Source organism: Ammospiza nelsoni, chromosome 1, assembly GCF_027579445.1.
Source record: "Ammospiza nelsoni isolate bAmmNel1 chromosome 1, bAmmNel1.pri, whole genome shotgun sequence".
In the NCBI taxonomy this organism is placed as follows: domain Eukaryota; kingdom Metazoa; phylum Chordata; class Aves; order Passeriformes; family Passerellidae; genus Ammospiza; species Ammospiza nelsoni.
The window spans coordinates 69,699,995-69,724,052 of NC_080633.1; the positions used below are offsets into that span (position 1 = coordinate 69,699,995).

Sequence of the window (24,058 nt, forward strand, 5' to 3'; positions counted from 1 at the left end):
CCTGAGCTAGAAATAAAGGCTTGAGAGTACTAATAAAACATAGCAGCACGTGCTTTGCTGCTGTGGCGTAGTAGAGGCGAAGGAAGCAAGGGCACGAGTTCCAACAGGTGTGCAAAGACGAGTTAGGCGGTTTTGTTTTCTTTTACACTTTTTCACTCCAAGATAAGCCACGTCGTATGCGATCCCGGCCTTTTCCCCGACGGCTGAAGGCGAAGTTCCCCCGGCACCCCAAGGCAGCGGCGCTCAGCATGCGGACGAGCCCGCAGCCTGCCCCTCCCGGAGCGGACCGGACCCGGAGGCGGACGCGGAGCTCGAGCGGGGCGCGGGAGACAATGCCGGGCCCGCCCCGCACCCCGCCATTCCCGCCGCACGTCACCGGCGGGGCGGAGCGCGCCGCCCCATTTAAGGGGCAGCGAGGGGCGCGGCTGCTGCAGCTGCGAGTGCGGGAGCGGCGTGGAACGAGGCGGTAACAGCAGCGGGGGCAGCTTCGGACACCGGCACCATGCGTGAGATCGTGCATATCCAGGCCGGGCAGTGCGGCAACCAGATCGGCGCCAAGGTACGGACGGGCGCGGAAGCGGGGCGCTCCCACAGGTCGCACCCGCGGGTGGCGCTTCCCGAAATGAAAAGCGACCCGGGCTTTGCTGAGGCGTCGTGACTCCTGCCCCTGTGCCGGTCCGTGCCGCTCGGAGCTGCCGCGGGGCCGGGCGGGGCAGGGATATGCCCGCGCTGTCGTCCGGCGTGCCCGGCCTGCTCGCGCTGCCTCGCCCTCTGCGGCCACGGCGCCGGCTGCCGAGGGAGGGAACGGGAGTGTTCCAGTGCCACACACTGTCACCGCTGAACGTGTGCGGGTGTTGCCATCTTGTAGTGGCTACAGGGTCTTAAGCCAATGCTAGACAATGGGAGGATGACAAATTGATATAGCCAGAGATGGCTACCCTTTGGATACAAGCTACAAAGGAATTAACTTGCACTTCAGGGCTATGGCTGCTCGTCAGCGTCTTGCTAGTTCAGCTGCTGCGGCCAGCGAAGCCCTTGTGCACTGACTCACCTTCCCACCCGGCAGCTGCTCTGCCATGCGAGGGAGTGGTCAGGGCCGCGGAATGCATGGGGTGCACCGAGGGTGTGTGATTGGCACTGGCCAGCTGTTTCCACTGGCACTGGAAATGGCTAATTGCCATTTTTCAAAAATTTCCTTTAGTTCTGGGAGGTCATCAGCGATGAGCACGGCATTGACCCCACGGGCAGCTACCACGGGGACAGTGAGCTGCAGCTGGAGAGGATCAACGTGTACTACAATGAAGCTGCTGGTAAGTGCCTGCTTGCTCAGATGTCCTCAAATAAATGGGGCAGCCATGACAGCTCATTGAGGCTGGAAATATCCCTGAACAAGTGCTGTCATCTGCCAGCGACTCCTCTAAGAGACCTTTGTTCTCAGAAAGGCTCTGATAACACGGTAGTCTTGATTGTGACAGTGTCTCTCCAGAGAAATTAAGGGAGGCGGAAGGGAGCCCAGCAGGGCTCCTGTGACACCGGCTGCCTGCTGCAGGGCTGTAACCCTGCTGCTGCTGCTGGTTCCCCCCACAGGTAACAAGTATGTCCCCCGTGCCATCCTCGTGGACCTGGAACCCGGCACCATGGACTCCGTGCGCTCCGGCCCCTTTGGACAGATCTTCCGTCCTGACAACTTTGTCTTTGGTGAGTGACTGTGGCACGGAGGAGTTCCCAGAACTCCACACACAGAAAAGGCTCAGAGCGAGTATGCAAGTGACCCTGGGGAGCTTGAATCCCCATGGCAGAGTGGGGATGGAGAGAGGGGAGGGGCCCAGAGGGAAGGGGCAGTGGCATCACCTGTGTCTGTCCCCGGGGCGCTGATGTGGCACGCGGCTTGTGGTCTGGCCCGCAGGTCAGAGCGGGGCTGGCAACAACTGGGCCAAGGGGCACTACACGGAAGGCGCCGAGCTGGTGGACTCTGTGCTGGACGTGGTGAGGAAGGAGTCGGAGAGCTGCGACTGCCTCCAGGGCTTCCAGCTGACCCACTCGCTGGGCGGAGGCACGGGCTCCGGCATGGGCACCCTCCTGATCAGCAAGATCCGCGAGGAGTACCCCGACCGCATCATGAACACCTTCAGCGTGATGCCCTCGCCCAAGGTGTCGGACACGGTGGTGGAGCCCTACAACGCCACCCTCTCCGTGCACCAGCTGGTGGAGAACACGGACGAGACCTACTGCATCGACAACGAGGCCCTGTATGACATTTGCTTCCGCACCCTGAAGCTGACCACTCCCACCTACGGGGACCTCAACCACCTGGTGTCGGCCACCATGAGCGGCGTGACCACCTGCCTTCGCTTCCCCGGCCAGCTGAACGCCGACCTGCGCAAGCTGGCCGTCAACATGGTGCCTTTCCCGCGGCTGCACTTCTTCATGCCGGGCTTTGCCCCGCTGACCAGCCGCGGCAGCCAGCAGTACCGCGCCCTGACGGTGCCCGAGCTGACGCAGCAGATGTTCGACTCCAAGAACATGATGGCCGCCTGTGACCCCCGCCACGGCCGCTACCTGACGGTGGCCGCCATCTTCCGGGGCCGCATGTCCATGAAGGAGGTGGACGAGCAGATGCTCAATGTGCAGAACAAGAACAGCAGCTACTTTGTGGAGTGGATTCCCAACAACGTCAAGACGGCCGTCTGCGACATCCCCCCGCGCGGCCTCAAGATGTCGGCCACCTTCATCGGCAACAGCACGGCCATCCAGGAGCTCTTCAAGAGGATCTCGGAGCAGTTCACGGCCATGTTCCGCCGCAAGGCCTTCTTGCACTGGTACACCGGCGAGGGCATGGATGAAATGGAGTTCACGGAGGCCGAGAGCAACATGAACGACCTGGTCTCTGAGTACCAGCAATACCAGGATGCCACTGCTGATGAGCAGGGCGAGTTTGAAGAGGAAGGAGAGGAGGATGAGGCTTAAGCTGCCCGGTATCAAAGGAACTTCTGTAAAGCAGGCATGCATCTGAATGACTTCTGATAGTGGTGGTGAAGCATGTTTTCTAGAAACTATGTACCCAATTATCCTCTCAGCTTTTGTGACTTTGCCAGATTTCTCAGTGTAACAGTTCTGAATCCTAATTCTTACCATGTTTTTTGTCCTTTAATATTAAGAGCACATAAAGGCATGTATTCAAGGTCACGGTTTCTGTCTTTCTTAACACCTCATTTGGACAAAGAACAGCTGTTTAGCCTGGGTGGCAACACGTAAGTTTACAGAAATCTTGCACTACAGTGGTATGCTCTGATTGCTGAGGCTTACATGTTCTTAAAACATATGCTTCTCATGCAAATATGTTTAATGTTTTTCTTACATGACACAAACCTACCTATAACTCCATTGCAATGGAAATTCCAACCAAAATTCCCAAACAAGGCAAAGGCTAAGCACCTCTGACTTGCTTTACAGTTCATGTCAGCGTAGGAAATTTTCCACTTCTCTGTTGAAGTCCTTTGCAAAACGCAGGTGTAAATTATGCTTTCCTTCTGGCATCAGAAGCAACCTTAACAGAGAAAAAAACCCCTGCTGATTATGCATTTTATTCTGTGAGGATAGGTAATTAAAATGCTTGTTGCATTTTCCTTGCCCTTGGTTACCCAGTAAGGAATTGTAGTAACTCATTTTAAGTACTGTCCTTATGTGTGTGGTTGGAATGTGAACCACAGCAACAGTTGGAACAGCAAGCATACTACTTGTCCCACTCTGGGGAGGATAAAATAAGCCTAAACCAAATTTTTGTGCCCTAGACCCAGTTTCTAGAAAACCTTCAGGTGATCTTCAGAGAAGATAAGTTCCAAAACTTATGTAAGATGCATCTTTGAAAGGTATGTAAAGTACCTGAGCACTTTTGCTTCTTTCAGAGAACAGTAATTGTGACAGGCAGTGAAACATAGAGTTCTTGTCATTACCCAAACTTGGTTAGTATTTGTACTTTGTCTAATCTTTCTGCAAAAAGACAATTGTAATCTAAAACCATTCATCCATTAAAATAAAAAGGTAAGTCTGAACTTCTCTGGCTATGCCAAAAGCTTAGAAGTAGTACCTGTGAATAAGGTTAAATTTTTATAATACAAGTATGAGTTTGACATGCCTAAAATTCTGCTTACTTTTGCTTTCTATCTGAGACAAACTTTATATATCAGGGATGAACACTTCTTTATATGGAGGTGGGAAATTCTTTAAATTGTCTTGTTTTGCCACATACCAAGCAGTTCCTATAGAGCTAAAACCATTTTGACTTATACTATGCTGCCTTCACATCCAAGTCCCACTATAGCAAGAGGGATCACCTCCTTTTGGTGGTGCCAAGTGCTGTTTTGTTTTGGGAAAAGCGCAGCAGCATGTGAACGTACCCAGCTTCTCTAGTGAATTTCATGAAGTCTGTTTCTTGTAAGGTAAGCAGCACACAGATGCACAAACTAAAGCACTGTGCATGCAATCTCCTATTGCCATTAATGTTTCTGACTATTGTAATGCTACCAGACTCCAGCCATGCCATTCAAATGCAGAATGATGGCACACTCTTTCACCATGAGAGAAACCAGCAATGTATCTACACTGTAATCAGAAGAAGCTTTTTCTACTTTACTACTACATAAAAGTCAAGGCAAGAAAAACTGATGGTGGAAGCATGTGTTACTGAAAACATACTGAATATAAGATTTTCTTTCTGCTTCACAATGAAAAATTGGCACCTCTAATGCAACCAGGAAAGAATAGGACCATGTGCCCAAGCATTAATTTCTGAGAACACCATTAGTCTGGTTTCTTTTCTGACAAATAAGCATAAACGGGAGCACTTCAGCACAAAGGCATGGAAAGAATCACTGTTTAACATTTTATTAGATAGCAATTTCTAACAGTGTTTTCTCTTTAACTTGTCTTCCAAAGGGAAGCTATCAGATTCTTGTCTATTTTCTTGGGATGATTTGCCTTAGTCAGCAACTAGAGTATTTTGGAGCTCAGTGAAATGAAGCAGGATGATAAGTGTTCTGAACAGGGCATGTAGGAGTGACAAATCAGCAGACATGAAATCAAACACCTGCATGAAATTGTGAGGAAGATGTCTTGTTCTCATCTTTCCTGTAGCAGAATGTATTACTATGATCAGCAGGGCTGACTTAGAGGTATCATTCATTTTTGCACTGAGATGACATCAGCAAAACAGTTCCCTACACTCTGCATTCATAAAAATGCTTTGCCCCCCTCCACTACTTCTGTTCTCCATTGCTAATCATCACAGTCTGTTATTAAGTAGTAATAGAATGCTTGCAGTTGTGTGCAAATTCATGAAGAAAATTCAGGTGGTAAAATCCCAGCTTTTTATAGGAAGCCTTTCTGGAATTTTCATGTTGTGCTGGATTTTGGCTGGGATAGAGTAAATTTTCTTCACAGTAGCTGTTATGGGGCTGTTTTAGATTTGTGCTGGAAACAGTGTTGATAACACAGAGATGTTTCTATTATTGCTGAGCAGGGCTTGGACAGCATCAAGGCCTTCTTGTACTGCCCCACTAGGGAGGAGACTGAGGGTGCACAAAGAGCTGGGAGGGGACAGAGCTGGGACAGCTGACCCCAACTGACCAAAGGAATATTCCATGCCTATGGCATCCTGCTGAGCATACAGAGCTGGGGGAAGAAGGAAGGGGGATGTTTGGAGGGATGACATTTGTCTTCCCAAGTAACTGCTATGTGTGATGGAGCCTGGCTCTCCTGGGGATGGCTGAACACCAGCCTGCCTGTGGGAGGAGTGAGTTAAGTCCTTGTTTTACTTTGCTGGCATTATTGGCTTTAGCTATTAATCTGCCTTTATCTCAACACATGAGTTTGGTTTTTTAACATTTTTACTCATCTGATTCTGTCCCTGATCCCGTGAGTGAGGGAGTGAGTAGTACTGAGTTGCCATCTGAGGTTAAACCACAACACACATGAAGCAGATTTTTCTTGTTTATATAGTAATGTTTCTGAGCATGCTTGCACATTTTTTTCCTCATTCTGCTTTTCTTAAAAACATGGAAAATTCATGGGACAGGTGGAAACAGAACTCTGAGGTTGTTCACATTATTAGGGCAGAGCAAACAGAAGTGAACTGTGTTTCTCTAATAACTGGGAATCTCTCTCCATTCATAGCATCTAAATTCCTTGTTCTGCTGAATAGGACAGAAATGAGGTCTCTTATAGCAAAAGGAATGCAATGGTCATAACAACTTTGCTTGCTTTGATAAAGCTTAGGGAGTAGTAGTTTGTGTAGTGGAAAGAGGAAAAGGAACTTCGTTTCACTCAGAGGGCTTTAGGAAGGAGCTCATTAAAATACTTCACTTTTTATACTGCAAGGAAAGTCCAGCTACCCAATTTGCATTGTAACTTGCTAGGGAAGTTTAGAATAGCTCTCTGTGTGGCAGAGAGAACCTGTCCAAATACTTAAACAGTGAGTTTGAACTACATTTCTTCAACAAGGGTTTATAAAAATTCCATCATTTAACTTACCGAGAGCCTTTGATGTGCTTATGAATGTATTCTGCATGAGCTTGTGGGACCAAAGGGTCCTTCTCACCATGAATTATAAATGTGGGACATTTAATATCTGGCAGCAACTGTTGGCAGATACTACCTAGGGAGAAAACAAACGAAGGTCACACTTTGGTTTAAAATTGTATGAAAGATGAAACTGCTTCCATAAAGGGCTCTGAACTCCATTGGGCTCTAGCTATTGCCTCTCCTTGTGGATTGTGTGTGATTAATCTACAGAACTATGTAAGCAGGACTATAATTAACATCTCTTTCTCCAAAATCTTACTTCACTGCAATTTGCTCTATTAATGGATACTAGCACAAAAGGATACAGAGAATTAAGTACTTCTGTTCCACATTTCCCCCAGGCTCCCTTTGACTCCTCAAAGCCAATACATGAATCTCATTCCCAGCTTTGTTCTTCTCAGCCTTAGAGTTTTATGGCCCTCAGCTTAACCTACATTTTGATACAGCAGTTGTCAGGTTACAAGATTTGCTACTTTTTTAGAACAAATTAACTTAGGCTGCACTCACACCTGTTGCACTTCCCAGGCCCATTGCTGTCTGCAATGTTCTAATGGACTGATCCCAGCTGGATGCCAAGCAACTACCTGAGCCCCCCATCACTCCCTCCACAAGTGGACAGGGGAGAGAAAACAGAGTAAAAGGTTCCCAAGCTGAGATAAGGACTAGGAGAGAGCACCCACTGAATACCATTGTGGGCAAAACAGAGTCAGCTCAGGGATATTAACTGAATTTATTAGTAACAAAATCTAAGCAGGATCATGAGAAGTAAAATAAATCTTAGAAGCTTCTTCCTGGGTTCTACCTTCTGACTCTCTGTGGTGCAGGGAGATGGGGAGTGGGGGTTGAGGTCAGTTCATGACAGGTTGTTCCTGCTGCTCCTCAGGGAGTCCTTCCACTGCTCCAGTGTGGGGTCCCTCCCACAGGCAGCAGTTCTCCATTAACTTCTCCAACATGAATCCATTCCACAAACAGTGGTTCCCCACAAATTGCTGCAAGGTGAGTCATCTTTCCACAGGGTGCAGTCCTTCAGGCACAGCCTGCTCCAGCCTAAGTTCCCCACTGGGTTACAAGTCCTACCAGGGAACCTGCTCCTGTGTGAGCTCCTCTCTCCATGGCTCTGCAGGTCCCAGCAGGAGCCTGCTCCAGCATGGATTTCCCACAGGTACACAGCCCTTTCTTGGGCATCCACCTGCTCTGGTGTGGGCTCCTCCAAGAGCTGCAGCTGGATCCCTGTGGACCTCCATGGGCTGCAGGGGCACAGCTGTCTCACCAGGGTCTGCACCATGGGCTGTAGGGAAATCTCAGGTCCTGGAGCACCTCCTTCCCTTCTTTCTTCACTGACCTTGGTGGCTGCATAGTTGTTCCTCTCACTTATTCTGACCCTGCTCTTCTCTGGCTGCAGTAACATCTGTGCAGTAACTTTTTTCCTTCTTAAGTCAGTTTTCACAGAGCTGTTACTGCCATCACGCCTTGGCCAGTGGTATGTCCATCTTGGAGCAGGCTGCCATTGGCCCTGCCAGACACAGAGGAAGCTTCTAGGCACCCTGCAGCCCCCCTGGTACCAAAACCTGGCCATGCAAACTCAGCACAAATGCATAACCATTTGATATGAATTGTACTAAAGCTATTCAAAAGTTATTTTCCCCACCCGTTCATAATTTTGTTTTCTAGTCATTAATCTCATTAGAAGGAATTGTAATGGTTTTACTTAGAGACTTTTCTGAATTTTCTCCCCTTTTTTCCCTGATTTCTTAGTAACCCAGTTTTCAAACTCACTGCCTAACTTCCCACATTCTTGCAAAGCAATCTTTGGGCAAAACATCTTCAAGGGGTTTTATTTTCTGTTTTTCCTTGGGATAACTTAGTCTATTTGCAATTGTCACCTTGCAGCTACCAACAGCTGCAAGATTAATGCTCATACATGCACATTTTCCTTAGCGCTAAAGTCAGAAGCTGTCTCACAGTTTTTCCAATTATTTGGTTATTTATGCAGCCTTTGTTTGGAATTCTACTGGTTAAATATTTTCATTTAGAATATTTTACCCATAGTCCTCTAATACCTGCAGAAATGTTGACTATTTTTCACAACAAGCTCCAAGTAAATTTAGGTTATTTATCTAGGAACATAGTTCACAGTCAAACTATTATTTCCTTGTTTTCAGTCCTAAAACTGTATTGTACTAAAACCATTAAATTATTTTTATTCTAAAAGCATGGGAACAGCAAGAAGAATCTTGGATGTTGCAACTTTATGCAACTTACTCAGTTTCACAAATTGTTAGCTCCTTCTAAAAGTTCATTTCTTATGGTATTTTACACTAAGAGCTGTCTCATTCAGGGAAAACAGTCTAGTTTTAAAAAAGCTTGAGGTTTTGGCCAACATTGGGTTTGCTGTCCTCCCTTTATCTCTGATGGGTTTTATTAACAGCTTTTCTTATATCTGCTGTATCTGTGCCTTTGTTACAGTGTTTTAAGTTTAATTGCAAAGTGGCCTGTCTGTAATCCAAGTTGGAAAACTTGTTTTCCCCTGGAAAAAATCCTGCAGTCTGATGGCTGCTCGTCTCTCGAAGCAAACATTAGGCTTCTCCCAATATCTGACCCAGTTTCAGCATCTAGATAATTCAGCTCCTTGTTACATGTTTCTTGGTGGCTTCTTTTTCACAGTCACTTTATCTCAGTGTCTGAGGCATGAGCAGGCAGTGAAGCAATGTCACAGCCACAGATTCACCAGCCTGGGCTTTGCACTTCAGAAAAAAATAGTTTTAAGGAGATTCCAGAAAAGCTAAAATAAAATTGCAACATAATTTGTTACATCACATTACTAGGAAAAGTCCTAGTCCTGTGTTGATCCTATACAAAAATTTATGGAAAAAATATGACATGAAGGAATATTTTCCCTGTAGTACCTGCTGCCTGTTAATGTACATTACCTTCTATCTTTCATTATCAGAGTTACAGAAAAATGTGTATATGAGTTACAAACTCCTTTTTTTTAATACATTATGAATTACTGCTTTAGGCAAATTAAAAGCAAATTCACTCTGAATCAAAATAGAACTGCAAATTATTATTCATAGTATCCTTGGCTGAAAAGGTCTATAAAGAGTAACTGCAGAAATCTTCAGGGATAAAAAGCTATATTGTGTAGTTTTGTTTTTGTTTTATTTTTAAATACCTGAGCTGCTTCAATAGTGTTTTTAAAATGTGCTTTTTAAATTTTGAGTTATCAAAATCTGAAGTCCCTTCTTTTTTAACTCACATGCTACAAGGTTTGAAAGAGTTCTTCAGCTCTGTTTCGCAACAAGTGAAAGGAGCATGCTTGAAAAAGGAAAGGAGAAAGGAGATTCTGCTTGAGCAGAATCCTTCCTATTTAATCTGCACAAAAGCAATGGCTTAATAGTGCAGTTTTGTGGTGGAACAGGAGGAGAACCTCAGCAGCTAATGTTTTCCAGAAATGTTTTCCTTTGTACCTTTCTGGTTCTGTGAACCATCTACAGAGTAATTGTGTAGATGAGTGTGAGTGTGAGTCAGACCCAGCTTTTTATACCATATGCAGAGTCCTTCTTTTACTGGCTGCTAGAAGTACTATTACATTTTTTTTTATCCAGAACTGCCTGCTCCTCTACTTGCCTCAGTTCAATATTGTGAAAGCCTTACCATCTGAATTTTCAGCAAAGCGTGATATTCCATCTACCCAAGCCTCACAGGTTTCTGCAAAGTACTTATGGCCATACAGCTCTTCCAGTGGTTTCCTGACCTTTTCACTCCATTTTGAAACATCTCGGATGCCTGCACAAAATAAAGTTGAAATATGTTATGTCTTTTCCAGCAAAAAGGTCCAAACCACACCTAATATGGAGAAGTTCTCAAACCAGACTGCAAATATGTATTTCAAACTTGAAACTGCAATGAATATTTCAAATAATTCATAGTATGGAAAGAGTGTAAAAAAGACAGTAGTACAACCTCTGCTGTGGTCTTCTCAGTTGTAGAGGAACATCTTGTTATTATTTTCCTTGTCACAAGGAAAACCAGAAAAAGCATCCTATTCAAAGGACTCAGTCCTAAAACTTCTGATGCTTCTTTCTGGAGGGCTTTCACAAGAGAAGTTCAAGGGCTACCTTGTGTACAAAAATAGGATTTTTTCATAACAGTGTTCTAGACCTGGCAGTTCTTTTTCATATCCTCCAGCCTTTTGCATCAACTCATGGATGGAAGTTCTTCCATGGCTCCTACTAACTCTTAGAGGAAGGAAGCTCTTACTAAGGCATTCCAGCAAGCTGACATCATGGTACATTTGCCATAGTTTTACACAAAAACAAGTGACTCAATAGAGATCTGTGACTCATGGCAGGCTGGCTAAAACTGTACAAATAATCTGACATTTTAGTTATTTATTTATCAGATTTTTCTATTTTTTCCTCTAAAATTTTTGGTACTGCTCACAAACTAGCTATTCAAAAGGGTTCTTTTCACTAAACTACATTCCAGCTGTACAGCTTTGTACTGACAAAATCTTAAAAAGTTGGCACAGCAGAGAACAGCACAGTACTGAATCATCAAACTGCAAAACATGCCACTAGCAAAGGTTTTAATTGGTTTCAAAAGGGAATTAAGGGAAGAAAGGAGTGAGGTGTTAATTAACAAAGAGAACCTGTCCAGCCAAATGACAGAGGTAGCAGTGACTGAGAGTATTTTATAACAACATCTGGTTGGAAATGAGTCTGCTCACCCCAGGCTAGGTGCTACTGAGCAATGGTTTCTCATATAGAACCTACTGTTTTATCCTTGTGGCTGGCATTCATTTAAAAAGAGAAGGGAGAAGCCAATGTTGAAAGGACACGGATACCAAATCAACACCTTTCTTTCCTGCCAAACCCTCCAATGCAGCTGACATGCACTGACGAGCCAGTTGTAGAAGACTTGTGCTGCTAATCTCTGAGCTCTATCAGCCAGGGAGAGATGTTGAAAGCAACAATTTACAAAGGACAAAGGCCAATATTGCAGTGGGTGCTCCATGTAAATAGGGCACTTTTTGTTGTTGTTTTTGGGGTTTTTTTAAATTTTTCTTTTACATTTTAGCCTGTTGTGTAGGGAGATGTGCATTTCATAGTTATACAACAAAAAATCATAACTATAAAAGCATGTAAAGAAATAAAGCATTTTACAGAGCTAAAAAGCATTTTGCTTTCTGAACTAAAAAATATCTTACTACTGCTACTGCCAATTTTAGTTTTAGTATAGGTGAGGTAAATACAGATGTGCAATACATACACTTGTAATTTTGCTGAAGCAAGAGAGATTGAACAGCTGGTATAAGTCAAACTCCACTCACTAAAATGAAATCATACTGGGTTACATTTGTTGAGAGCTGACATGGTTAACTCTTTTCATTTCTATGTTCAACAGGAAATATGGCCCCTTTCTGAGTTCACCAGCCATTTCTTCCTAATTTTCTTTATAGTGAGCAGTGATCTCAGATTCTATTTCACATGAGTGGAATAAGGATCAGAAGTCCCCTATTTCTTTACTTTGCAAAGGTTTTCTAATGATAATAATTAACTCTGAAGGAATGCAAATGGTAAAGACACCTTGGGACATTTACTTGAATGATTCATTTGTTTCCTGAACTTAAAAGGTAAGTTATGAACTTATTTTCTTACTGTCTATATTATATAGCCCCTTGAGGCAAAAGCTGTAATGAGCTAGCCCAGTAATTATCTGTGGACCTGGTTTTAAAAAGGTTGTGTAAGATGTGAGATAAGAAATTTGATAGCACTATTTGGAATTTATTTTTAGAAATTTATTACAACAACAAACCTCTGACTTCCTGAAAACTACTGATAAGATATTGTAACTTCTGCTTTTCATCAGGCTAAGTTGGTAAGGACTTGTTAAAAAATCTATTATATTACCCTTCGAGTAATTGTTAGAGAGTTTCTCATTATAACTTAAATCTATCCCTATACCTCACAATGCAGTGAATTTTGTGTCATGTTTCTTTAGGTTTGTTGTGTCCTCAGCTCTGTCTTCACTTAGCTGTCACATGACTAAGATCCTTGGGTCAAGTAGAAAGTAAATGAATTCATTTACATACCATTGTAAATTCTCACATCCTCTTGAGTAACGCTGGCATTTGCTCCCCAGACAACCAACTTGTGGATAAGATTTGGGTATTTTGCAGCAGCAATGAGAGCTGTAATTCCACCATCACTCCACCCCAGCAAGGAGAACTTCTTAAACTTCAGTGCCTTGATTCATACAAGAAAGTTACATGCAAATCATCAGCTGGATTTACAGCCAAATGTCAAATATTTCTTGAAAATGAACTGTAATGTTTTAGGCACAACACCATGTAGTTGAACTACAGTAAGTTTTTATAATTAGAAAACATAATTTTCTTGCTATACATAAAAATGCTTTTAAAAAGTCAAATTTAGAAAACAAGAAATTACCCCTGCCATTTCAATTTTCTAACTCTTTAATGAAATGGACAGTAGTCCTATTAGATTCTTGCTGTGTTTTAAAAAGCCCTTCAAAAAAAGAAAAGCTGATTTAAAATGGAGAGTAAAGACCTTTTCAGAGAGCCTGATGATTTGAAGAATCTGTGTAAAAGCTGGCAAAGACTACCACAGTGTGGATGGTAAGATTAAGCTAAACTTAAGAAAAAGAAAAGTGTAAGATTTGAAAAATGGAAGCCAGTGATCTGGTTTATTGATGCTATCTGAGCTTAAAATACTCTGCTTTTTGGTAACAACCAAAAATGCTTCAAGTATTTTCTAAAGGATTTTATCAAATTTTAGTTGCTTATTCACATTTTTTGAAGTTTGTATGTTTGAAATGTTACTTCACGGCCAGTTGCGATTTGAAACATTAACATCTAAATTCCTCTTTCTTCAAAAGGAAGGCTTAAGGCAAAAAATATGACAACCAAGACCTTAACTCATTCTGACCAGTGACAGGACCCAAGGGAATGGCATGGGAAGAGTTGGGGGAGGTTTAGGTTGGATATCAGGAAAAGGTTTTTCACCTAGAGGGTGGCGGGGCAGTGGTCACAGCACCAAGCCTGACAGAGTACAAGAAGCGTTTGGACAACACCCTCAGGCACATGGTGTGACTCTTGGAGTGTCCTGCACAGGGCCAGGAGTTGGACTCGATGATCCTGATGGGTCCCTTCCAACTCCTGTTCTGTGATTCCATGATAATGATTTCTACTAGAATTTGAAAACCTTGTTTCCTTATAATCACTATAGGTCATAGGGAGTACTGACAGTCACAGGTGAGAGAATTTTGTGTGTGTTATGTGCAGTGGAGAAAGAGTGGGGAAGGTAAAGGCACTCATCTGAAGGTTGTAGACGGATGATGGTGGTTCAATGGTTAAGCAGTACTTGAAGTTTTGCATATAGGAACTGCGGTTTGTGAACTCATTCACAAGAAAATATATTTTGCAGTGTTTTTTTGCTTTTGTTCTGCAGAAATTACAACCTTTTAGATGTAATCAAGGAGTGTATTGTGCTTTTGCAGGATAAACGAGCAAGTTAGTTGAATGAGTTGCTTTGCTGCTTGGTGATGTCGGAAGTCCAGGCCCGCTTTGTTGTGACAGAAGAAAGCAAAAATCCAGGCAATGAGAGAAACAACTACAGAGGGAGAAAAAGAAGTTTCTACTTTGCTTGTAAACTTAATGCTCAAGTGAGTCACAACTTTACTAATCAACTCAATATTTAGCAGACTTCTATCCCTATAAGGCTTTTATTTTTTCGCCTTTATCCTCATTATTCTGCTCACTGTAGTTTCCACCAATTTTAGATTTCACTCTGCAAAGCTGTAATTACTAAACAGAAAAGAAAAAAGGTAGAGGAAAGAAAGGGACATGTAAAGTGAGAGCTCAATAGCAAGAAAAGAGAACTTTGAATTTTTGCAGTTGATCAGAAGTTGGCCCTGGTCTGATGAAGAAGTAGTTCATCTTAGTCCAACTTTCACTATTGTGCTGCTCAAGGGCTCCTGGTGTCTTGGCAGATTTTGGGGGTTTGCAGCAGTGCTTGTAAAGGTTAAATTTTGATGTTGCTACTGTTTCTGTACTGCCAATAACAAATGATGTAGCTCAAAGCTGGCTGAAGGATGGAATAGCTGATTAAATTTTTGTTCTTCATGCTAGGTTATTTGAGATCTATTTGCCTCCAGTATTTCTCATGTTTACTAGCCTTTATCTTGATGCATTCTTTGGGGTATCTCAGGATGCCTTTCCAGCAGGAGGAATTTAATTTATCCTTTGCAGCCTTCAGAAAAACAATGTGATGTAACAGATGTGCTGAATAAGGTGTGCACTTTTGCTTGCTTTAATTTTTAACTATTTACAGTACAGGTTGCTAATGTAGCATGGGCAATAACCTGAAAAAATAACTGATTGCACAGCAGAGTTTTATGGGTGATTTTGTGCTGCCTTTACTCAGTGAGTGAAAAAAAATCTCTTTAGAAGTCACCTCCTCCATCCAGGCCTCTGTGAAATGCAATCCAATGAGCACATACAGCAGTGAGCTGCAATACAACATCACTCTGCACTGCATGTATGTTTTCACTGCACCACAGGGAGTGTAGCAGAAGCAAAAGTTGCAGTTGATCTACAAAAACGTACAAAAGCTCAAGGCCATCCTTTTGCTAGGACAGTGGCTCTGAAGAGTAAGAACTTCTTAAATATCAACACTAATTATTTCCCTAATGACTGTTTTAATGCTATTGACTTTGCTAGCACTAAACATTGGGGTGGAGGGCAGCAAAGTGGGCTCAGGTGCATTATACTCCTTTTATTTCAAGTAAAGTCCTTCGCAGAACACACACACAGATACAGAACAGAGCCTTCTGCATAAAGGTCCTAAATACTCTGCAGAATTTCAGCTTTTGTTATTTCACAGAAACCTTGCATCACTCACAGTTCCAGCAGAGACACCAGAATCTGAAGGAGACTAGAAAAAAGTTCTGAAGGCTCGCTCATATGGATGTGTTTTTTGGCTGATTGTAGGCTGGATGATGTATATAAACCATTATATTCTTGAAATCATAGTTGGAATGATTCCTTGGGATTTGTGCTATCCTTTGTAATATCCTAAAATAGCAGCTAGTCTCCCACGCTTGGAAATACTTTAGTAAGTTGTTATTATATGCTTATATTGAGAAACATCTACAAAAAATCAGGATGCTATGCCTCATTTGCTTTGGCAGCTCTAGAGACTGGTAGGCTGCTGTTCTGTTTGGCTGGAAGCTACGTGGTTACATTCCCTTTGGGGAAAGCTCTGTTTAATATTTTGCATTTATTAGTATTTGATCAGAGACAAGAAAGGGGGACAACCATTTAGACTGCAAGTTTGTCACCTATTCATGGCAGCATCTTTATTTTCTTTGCTAGTGTAGCAGAAGAAATTGAAGATTTACAGTACAGAGAGATAGCTTTTATGGTTAGAGGGCAAATCTGTGTCTTAATCCCGATTCTGCTGTCAGACTTACTTTGTTTCACTATGCAGAATCCACCTGGAAGGCCACATTTCCAGTTTCAGATGGGTTTTCAGAAAGGTTATTGTTTATTATAGAAATACAGTTGGACTGACTGTCAGAATCTTGCCTCATATTTTTGGAATTTTAATGCTCCGCCAATTTTCTTAACATGACCAAAGAGACTGTATATCCTAATATAAAAATGCCAGAATATTAGCTAAAGCTAAACCAGAAAATAGTGTCAGCAGTTATAGGACAGAATAAAAGAGAAACACAGATTTGAATAAAAAATCTGAAGGATTTTTCAAGAAGGATAAATCATAACAGCTTTAGGCCATATTATTTATAACCACAATAGCTGTATTAATTAGTAAGATTTGGTATGGTCACAGGAAGCCTTTGATTTCCCACAAAAATTACTTCAGTAATATGCTGTAAAATGCAAAGCATCAAGTTAATTTTTAGAATCAAATGTTGCTTATAATGGGCTGCTCAAGGCAAAATGCCAAGATTCTATTTGATAGAAAATTTTCTAAGAGCCTTCAGTATGGTAATCCCTTCAATTAAATTACTTTGCATAGATTTTGTTTCTTACACACACATTTAACTACACTTATATGGTTCTTGGCTGCAAACCTCTTAGGGCAGGGTCTTAGAATAAAATCATATTGCTCTATATTAGTTCCTACTGCTGAACCTCTAAGCATCCTGCAGAATAGGTGGAAGAAGAAAATATTTTCTGGAATAGTGTGTATATGCTCACTTTTAAGCCTACATTTGTATGGTCTTTTCATAATTTGCTGTCTGCTGGAAACAACATTCCTCCTTCTCAACATTTAAGGAAAACAGCTTAAAAAAAAAAAAAAGAAATAATAAAAATTTAATAATAGATTTACCTGCATAAGATCCACAGCATCTTTTGCATCCCTCTCAAAGAAATCTGGAGGAAAGTCCCGAGATGGAGGAATGGACTTTCCATAACCCCGAGGATCCCAAGCAACAACTGTGAAAAGTTGCTTATTCATAGACTTAAGCTGCGGTCCAAAATCAGTTTGACCACTCCCTGAAACATTGTAATTTTTCAATTTTATTAACCACCATACTGCAAACATAGTATACATACTCTAAAGGGAAACTGGGGAAATCTTGTAACTTTATTCCAAATAAGAGATTACCCAACAAGTGTATTCTTTAATTGTCAGTATTCGTTGCCACTCTTAGACAGGAAGTGCCACAGCTAAAATCTTTAGAAGCATCTGCAGTACTTTCAGAGCAAACCCTTTCTGGTAGGTATGAAAGGTTATTCAAGAACAGCATTCTCACATATGATTAAATACAGTATCTGAAACTGAAGTACCTGAGTAGGGATTTATATTAGACAGATTTAAATGTGGGCATTTAATTGCCCATGTTACCTGGGCAATACAGGGGAAACTGAGAGAGCAGGAATATTTTGCTATAAATTTGTAAGTGAAAAGTACTGTGCCACACAGTTATGATTTGATAAAGCATCTCTATTGGTGCTTAAAGCTGACCTTTAAATACTTTGCTGCCTGAGGAGACTGTGGTGACACAGAAGCATAAAATTATATAATTTTATTTTTCTAGTATGTAGAAATAAGCCAAATACAGCCATTTTTCTGATGCAGAAACATTTCTTTCATTAATTACTCAGACCTTCAAAGGGTTTAAACATGAAGTACTCCTGTCTATTGCACTAAGCTATCTATGAATGAAGGTAACCTAGCATGAAGGTAAGACTGCAGTCTGTGTTGTTTGTATTGTGGTCATGTGGTAATAGTATCAAATGCTATTTGATTAAAACTTGTTCAAATTTAATGTGCTGAAATATGAAATACATCCATTGCTATATTAAAAAGGTCATTTAAAGGCATGTAAAAGGTTATTGTTTCTGTTTACTTGGACAAATCAGTCCTCAGATACCCTCAACAGATCTAAGTTATAAAAAAGGCTTTATATAGCCTGCTATGATGATAGAAATGTATGCAAAATAATAATAAATAATCATCAATAACAATAATATTGCTCACAAGTGAAGAAATATATTATTTCTGTTTAAAGAGTTTGTATTGGCAATAGTATTGCTAGTTTAAAAAGCTGCTTAAAATCAATAGATTGAAATATATTTTTCATATTTTGAAATACTTGAAGGATGACTAGTATTAAATTTTTTCCACTCTCCCCTTGAGAATTCTTTGAAAGAAAGAACCACTTCATGAAGACCTGAAAACGTTGCTGCCAAGAAGAACAAAAGTTTCCTGCTCTTCAGTTCTTGACATGTTATCATCTTATCCAGCAATTCAATTAATCATTTGCCCAACTCTGAGCACAGTAACAGTCCTACTGACAGCCTGCCATGAACTGTTGGTAAGTCTGATGGATCCTTTAAAACTGCAAGAACCCAGAAAAAATAGGCTGTGTTAATTTTAAAAGGCTGATATCAAAAACAGCATTTTCAATGGACAGAACACCACTTAGCCAGCAGAACCTGTTGTCCATCTCAAAAAACCACTGAGAATCTTAATGATGTGAAAATACATCTTTAAGCAAAAAAATTAATGTTAACAGTGAATTTTTCACAGTAAACTGTAAGGGTTACATTATGTCTATAAATTCAGTTGAAATCCATCCAGCTTCTAAAGAGGAATGCATAATTCACTCTGTGTAACAAATATAGCTGACCTGATTTTTTTCTCCCCCTTCTGCTATTTTCCACTTTGCGTAGCTATTTGCCACCTGTCCTGGACACCATCTTTGCACAGTTAAATCCAAAAGTGCAAGTGACCGCTAGGTAAGTCAAGACATTGTATAAAAGGTGACTGGTAAAATAAATGAAACCTTCTAAAAACTGTTAACTGATGGCAACAACTCTGCATTTCCCCTTCTGTTTTAAGTGTAGCAATTTTTTTTAATGGCAGTGCTCCATAAATCAGGTGTTGAATACATTACAAAATAGTTTTGTGCATTCTTGCTGGAGACCAAATGGATAAAGAAGTGGTTGCTCTACAAAGAAGATAAAATCTCCAAACCTAGCATTCCTGGAAGCAGAAGAACTGCATGGCTTCCTTCTCCTGTTTGCTGATAATGCAGGTGGACTCCATTCACTTGGATTTTGGCAGATGTTATTGAAGTACTAGGTATAGGGAAAAAGGAGAGAAATAGGAAAAGATTCAGAGAGTTAATTTTTATTACTTCCCAGTCACTCCAGGAATACAGAATAAATACTTTTCCTAGATATTAATGACAGCACTGTGAGATTTTAATGGGTTGCTTGCCTTTCATGGGTGCATAGAAGATTAAAAAAAGCTTCTCAGGAGCAGAGAATTATTCAGTTGTGACCACTATGACCACTATGATATATATTCACACCTAGGCTAAAGGCTTAATATACTTAATATCCCTAGGTATATTCCTACCTAGGCTAAAGGCTTGGGGGTGGGAAAACAATCTTGATGGTACAACCAGGAATATACAGAAGCAGCTTTACATGGCTACAGAAACATTGAAATAAATACATTAGAGGGGAGAAACCTCATTCTGTCACAGCATAACTTTCAACATGGCTCATGTTCACCTTGCTATTACTAAACCGAGCCTCTTCATCTGCCAGAGAAACCACAATCTATTGTTGCTGTTCCTCATGAACCACAGGATCTGGAATGAAAACCATTTTGCACTGAGATGAGAGCAGAGAAGAAGAATGTGATAATAATATTTCTGTCAGTGTAATCTCACCAGGATATAACACTTAATTGGAAAATACCACATGAGCAATAAATCCACACACAAAAAAACCACCACAGAAACCGACTGCACAGGCCATCTCTCAGCCCCAACACTTAGACCCCTACACTCATCTTGAGTACAAAGCAGGACATATCTGTAAATGCAAATAAGTGACCCAAGAAACCATGTCCAGATACAAGCCCCTAGTGAGAAGCAGAAGTAGCACAGATTCAAAGTATCTTCTTAACAGTATAAACTATTACATCTGTTCTCCCAGGCAAATTTGTGCCCTAATGGTTGCAAAACATCTTTTCAACAGCCTAATTCATTTTATTTAAAGCTAATATGATAAAAATCTTGCAATTTGGTTACCTATTGAGTAGCCATAATTTTATCTAGATTAAATACTGATGTCCCATGAGTTCAATCACTGTGAATTTCATGTGCATAGAGACATGTTGTTTTCCAGTTTTAGATACAATAACAATCTCTATTCCTTGATATGCACTGAGCAATTCATTAACAATTTAATTTAAATATATAAAGTCTGAACTAGTTACAGTATGTATAGAGTTGAAAGTGGTGGATTACAGGTAAAAACAATCCCAATAATTTACACCCTTTTTAGAAGAAAAATGAACAATAGCTTGCAGACTCATGTTCCCAATACATAGGTGGCAGTTAAACCACAGAACCTCTTCAACACAAAGCCAATTTTGATTTTACACAAAACTTGGGTCTATGTAACCCATCATGCCACATGCCTCAATAAAAGCTGTGACTGTGCAGAATAGTATCAGCTTCTTATGTACAGATCCAATTTGAGAACTGGAGTACAAATCTGTGGCAAGAGTACAGCACAAAGAAATTATTTGTGTAATTATCACTTTGGTGAGTTTTGCTGAATTGCTATGCTAATGGGATCCAAATGATAGTTTGCTTGTAATGCTAAACTTCCTTATAGTCCATGTATCATATTTGATGTGGTTTATACACCTCACAATTCAAATTTTGCATGTAGCACTCATATGGCTGCCTTAGCCCCTTTTTGAATACTGACTTCCACTTTTTTCTTTATATGTTTTTTTTTTATTTTTCATATGCCATCTTTTAGTTTGTCATTAATTTTAACAGGTATTTTATTATAGTACTTGCCACAGTCTATCAGCACATTGTTCTTATAAAATTTTAATAATTATGTGTTGAGGTTTTATGCCTATGAGGTTTTTTGCTTATGTTGAGGTTTTTTGCTTATAATTGCCAAGCCACTTTCAGTTCCTAACAAAACAGAAATAATCAACATCTTGTTACTTTTTTAAAAACAGGAACATACAGTTTAATAGACAGAGTTATATATTCTGCTTTCCTGATTCAAATTTTTTTTCACATAGTTCTACGTTTTTAGGATTAATTATTAACATCAGGGCCTTGAGAATTTTGCTGAGTCTGTGATGCTTTTCCATTCTTGGATTATGCCTCGGTGTGAAGTCCACTGAAATGCAGGAGGGTATTTTCAATACTTTTTGGACTATCAACAAATGAGTTGGGCTTTTTATCCACTGAGAAATTGTATTGGAACTGGCAACACCTCAGGTGTACTTAGTCCTCGCAGTACCAAACTTCTGTGAGTTTGAAATCACTTCATCAGTTTACTTGTCATCAGGATGACTTCACTTCTGTTAAGTTTTCATAAAGAATGTTTCTTTTGTTGGTTGACAGAATTGGAAACTCTGGTAAAACAAAAAACCCACCGTGATATTTCGAATCAGGAACGTTAATGTGTATAACTCTTTGAGGAGCATTGGATACACACTGCCTACGTTTACCAAGGCAGCACAGATGCAGAGTGGGCAGATCTTGTGCTTCACCTCGTACCCTGCAAGAGCGCAGCTCAATCTGGGAACTACCCCTGTTCCAGCTGTGCTACAATACGACCTGCTCTTTATCTGTGCAAGGGTAACAGGCAGCACTATGTCAGTTTTCCTCTGCGGAACAAGCAGCATGATCTAGATTAGATCCATGTGTTCTCTTGGCCACCCTTACCAGCAGCAGGTGGCCGAGGGCAGGCGGTCAGTGCACGTCCTGCCCTGCGGAGCCCTGGTACGGATCCTTGGGGATCCTGCAGGGAAAGCAGGAGCAGGCTTCTCAGGACACGGCCCGAGTCCCCGCTTTGCCACCTTGTCACCCTCCCGATCCGCTGCGCCACCCCCTCTGCTAACACGCCTCGTCCATCCCGCCGCCTGGCTGACAAACACCCCCTTCCCCAAGCCGCGGGAAGCGAGGAGGGAGCTGGGGAAAGGGAGAAGGAGGCGGCTGTGGATTTTACCCGTAGCAGGCGGCCGGTCCCCGGGCCGTGAGCGGCGCTGCCCGGGCGGGCGGCTGCAACTGCAGCAGCGCCAGAGCCCGGAGGGCCCGGCCCGCGCTCCGGCAAAACATTGCACACAGTGAGGCCGGTCTGGAGGGGAGGGAAGGAGAACGCGGGCCGGCCTGGCGGGGAGGGAAGGAGAAGGCGGACCTGCCCGCCTCCCGTCCCGTGTCCCGCCTCCCTTCCCCTCCCCGCCGGGCGGGAGACGGGGCCACCAGCGGGGCTTGTGCAGGGAGCGGGGCGGTGCGCTGTCCGCGCTCTGATTGGTGGCTGCTGCTGTCACTCAGGGCAGGACGAGAAGGGTTTGGCTTCTATGCTGTGGCCCCGCCCCCCGTGGCGCTGATTGGCCACCCGGCGGGAGTGGGGGGCCGGAGCAGGTCTGTTGGTCCCTCCCGCCGGGTCGTTCCCCTGTTCCTGATCCCGCCTTGGAGCCAGGGCAGGGATAGTGCTGCCCCCGTTTGAGAGCACGAAGCGAGGGTTAAGGGGTTTGCTCTCTCCAGCCGCCTCCAAGAGCAGAGCAGCGCCCAGCGCCGTGCAGGTGCTTGGCTGCACCGTCGGGGAGCAGCGCGCTGTGAGCGCCTCCCTCCTCTTCAAGAGACGGAGACGCGGCAGCGGCCGGAGTGCCTGCGGGGAGCAGAGATCCCAGCCCCGGGAGATAACGGGGGCTGAAGCCATGCACTGCCCCTCCAGCACTGCCCGTGATGCGGAAGCTCCTGTGAGAAACATAGGGGACACGGGGTCGTGTGTGGCTCCAGGTGTGCCGGGGAATGGCTCCCTGGGTGCAGGGACACTGAGGGCAGCTCTGGGCGGTGCAGCCTCCCCGATGGCCGTGCCCTCAGCCTCTCAGAGTCCAGACACTCCCAGCCCCGGGCAGGAATCATTAACCCTGCCTCGCCAATGCTATTTGTAGGGCCTGCTGGTGGTGAATAGGCTTTGCCCTGGCAAGTGCCCGTACTGATAAGGGCTGGGCGCTTCTGGAGCAGCCTGGCTGCTTTCGTTTAACGCAGCACATGGCCTGGCTTTCCTCTGCACATTCTCACAACTTGCACATAAAACACCAAGGAGACCAGCTGCTTTCCTTGGTGTCCAGCTGTGTTCATTGTTGTCTGTTTTCCAAGCATGGAGGAGAATGGATGAGTCTGAGTCACAGCCAGCCAGGGTGATGATGGAGAAGATGGTGAGGAAAATAGCAGAAAGCTGCAGAGCTGATACAAAGCTTGGAACAGACCTAAAGATCTCCTGCCTTATACCTGGATGAGGGGAGTTTCCTCAGGACAGGTCAGTGTCACGTATTCCAGTCCGGCAGAAGCTCAGAGACTGCCCTGAGAGTGAATAGTTATCAGCTTTCCCACCCCACTGCCATATGTGTGCATGGAACTAAAAAGTCTTAGAGACGAATGACACTCGTAAAAAATCCCAGTGCATAAAGAGATTAACTCAACTGTGTAAGCATACTGGTTCAGTTTATCCCCTGAGCAGATCAAACCATTTAAGATTAAGGTCTTTAGTAGGGATAATTACAAGATATCCTTCATCAGGACAAGCTGCCTTTGCTCTTGCCTGGTGACATTTACAAGCCCCTGCAGTTTCCTCAGTTCTTAGGCTACTTTCAGAGGCTCATCTTTGTTGTGAGTCTCACTGTCTAAGTTTCTTTCTAGTGGAAAATGACTGGAGGGAATGGCTGACTATTCTGTAGGACAAAGAAGTAGCTTGGTCTACTGCTGTAAAAATGTAAATTTTTCTCTGAATTCTGCATTTTCTTTGAATCAAAAGGAGCTCCTACCTCGTGTGTCACTATGAGCTTTTAGAGGGAAAGGTCTCCAACTTGTATGCAATTTCATGCTGGTTAAAATGCCTTCCAATCTATTCTTCCTCCATATC

The 24,058-nt window shown here is 42.8% G+C and overlaps 2 protein-coding genes across 2 annotated transcripts; one reads left to right on the forward strand and one right to left on the reverse strand.

Annotated features, from left to right (window-relative positions):
* The first annotated feature begins 444 nt into the window (after positions 1-444).
* LOC132075669 (tubulin beta-1 chain) lies at positions 445-3,186 on the forward strand. Its single transcript, XM_059476301.1, has 4 exons — positions 445-559; positions 1,202-1,310; positions 1,588-1,698; positions 1,907-3,186. The coding sequence occupies exons 1-4, from the start codon at positions 503-505 to the stop codon at positions 2,965-2,967; spliced, it is 1,338 nt and encodes a 445-aa protein (XP_059332284.1). The 5' UTR covers positions 445-502; the 3' UTR covers positions 2,968-3,186.
* A 139-nt stretch (positions 3,187-3,325) lies between these two features.
* On the reverse strand, positions 3,326-22,309 carry BPHL (biphenyl hydrolase like). Its single transcript, XM_059476314.1, has 7 exons — positions 22,139-22,309; positions 19,116-19,219; positions 16,962-17,128; positions 12,677-12,830; positions 10,237-10,368; positions 6,529-6,652; positions 3,326-3,547 (listed from the first exon to the last, which is right to left on the reverse strand). Exons 1-7 carry the CDS (start codon positions 22,246-22,248, stop codon positions 3,460-3,462), a joined length of 879 nt encoding a protein of 292 aa, XP_059332297.1. The 5' UTR covers positions 22,249-22,309; the 3' UTR covers positions 3,326-3,459.
* Positions 22,310-24,058: the final 1,749 nt, after the last annotated feature.

What these genes read in the sequence shown, in the direction of transcription:
- LOC132075669 (XM_059476301.1), top strand. Translation starts at nt 503, where the DNA reads ATGCGTGAGATCGTGCATATCCAGGCCGGGCAGTGCGGCAACCAGATC. An exon ending in GTACTACAATGAAGCTGCTG is followed by an intron (nt 1,311 to 1,587) that starts GTAAGTGCCTGC and finishes TTCCCCCCACAG; the next exon opens with GTAACAAGTATGTCCCCCGT. An exon ending in TCCTGACAACTTTGTCTTTG is followed by an intron (nt 1,699 to 1,906) that starts GTGAGTGACTGT and finishes TCTGGCCCGCAG; the next exon opens with GTCAGAGCGGGGCTGGCAAC.
- BPHL (XM_059476314.1), bottom strand. Translation starts at nt 22,248, where the DNA reads ATGTTTTGCCGGAGCGCGGGCCGGGCCCTCCGGGCTCTGGCGCTGCTG. An exon ending in TCTGCTTCCAGGAATGCTAG is followed by an intron (nt 17,129 to 19,115) that starts GTTTGGAGATTT and finishes ACAATGTTTCAG; the next exon opens with GGAGTGGTCAAACTGATTTT. An exon ending in ATGCTGTGGATCTTATGCAG is followed by an intron (nt 12,831 to 16,961) that starts GTAAATCTATTA and finishes GTATGAATCAAG; the next exon opens with GCACTGAAGTTTAAGAAGTT.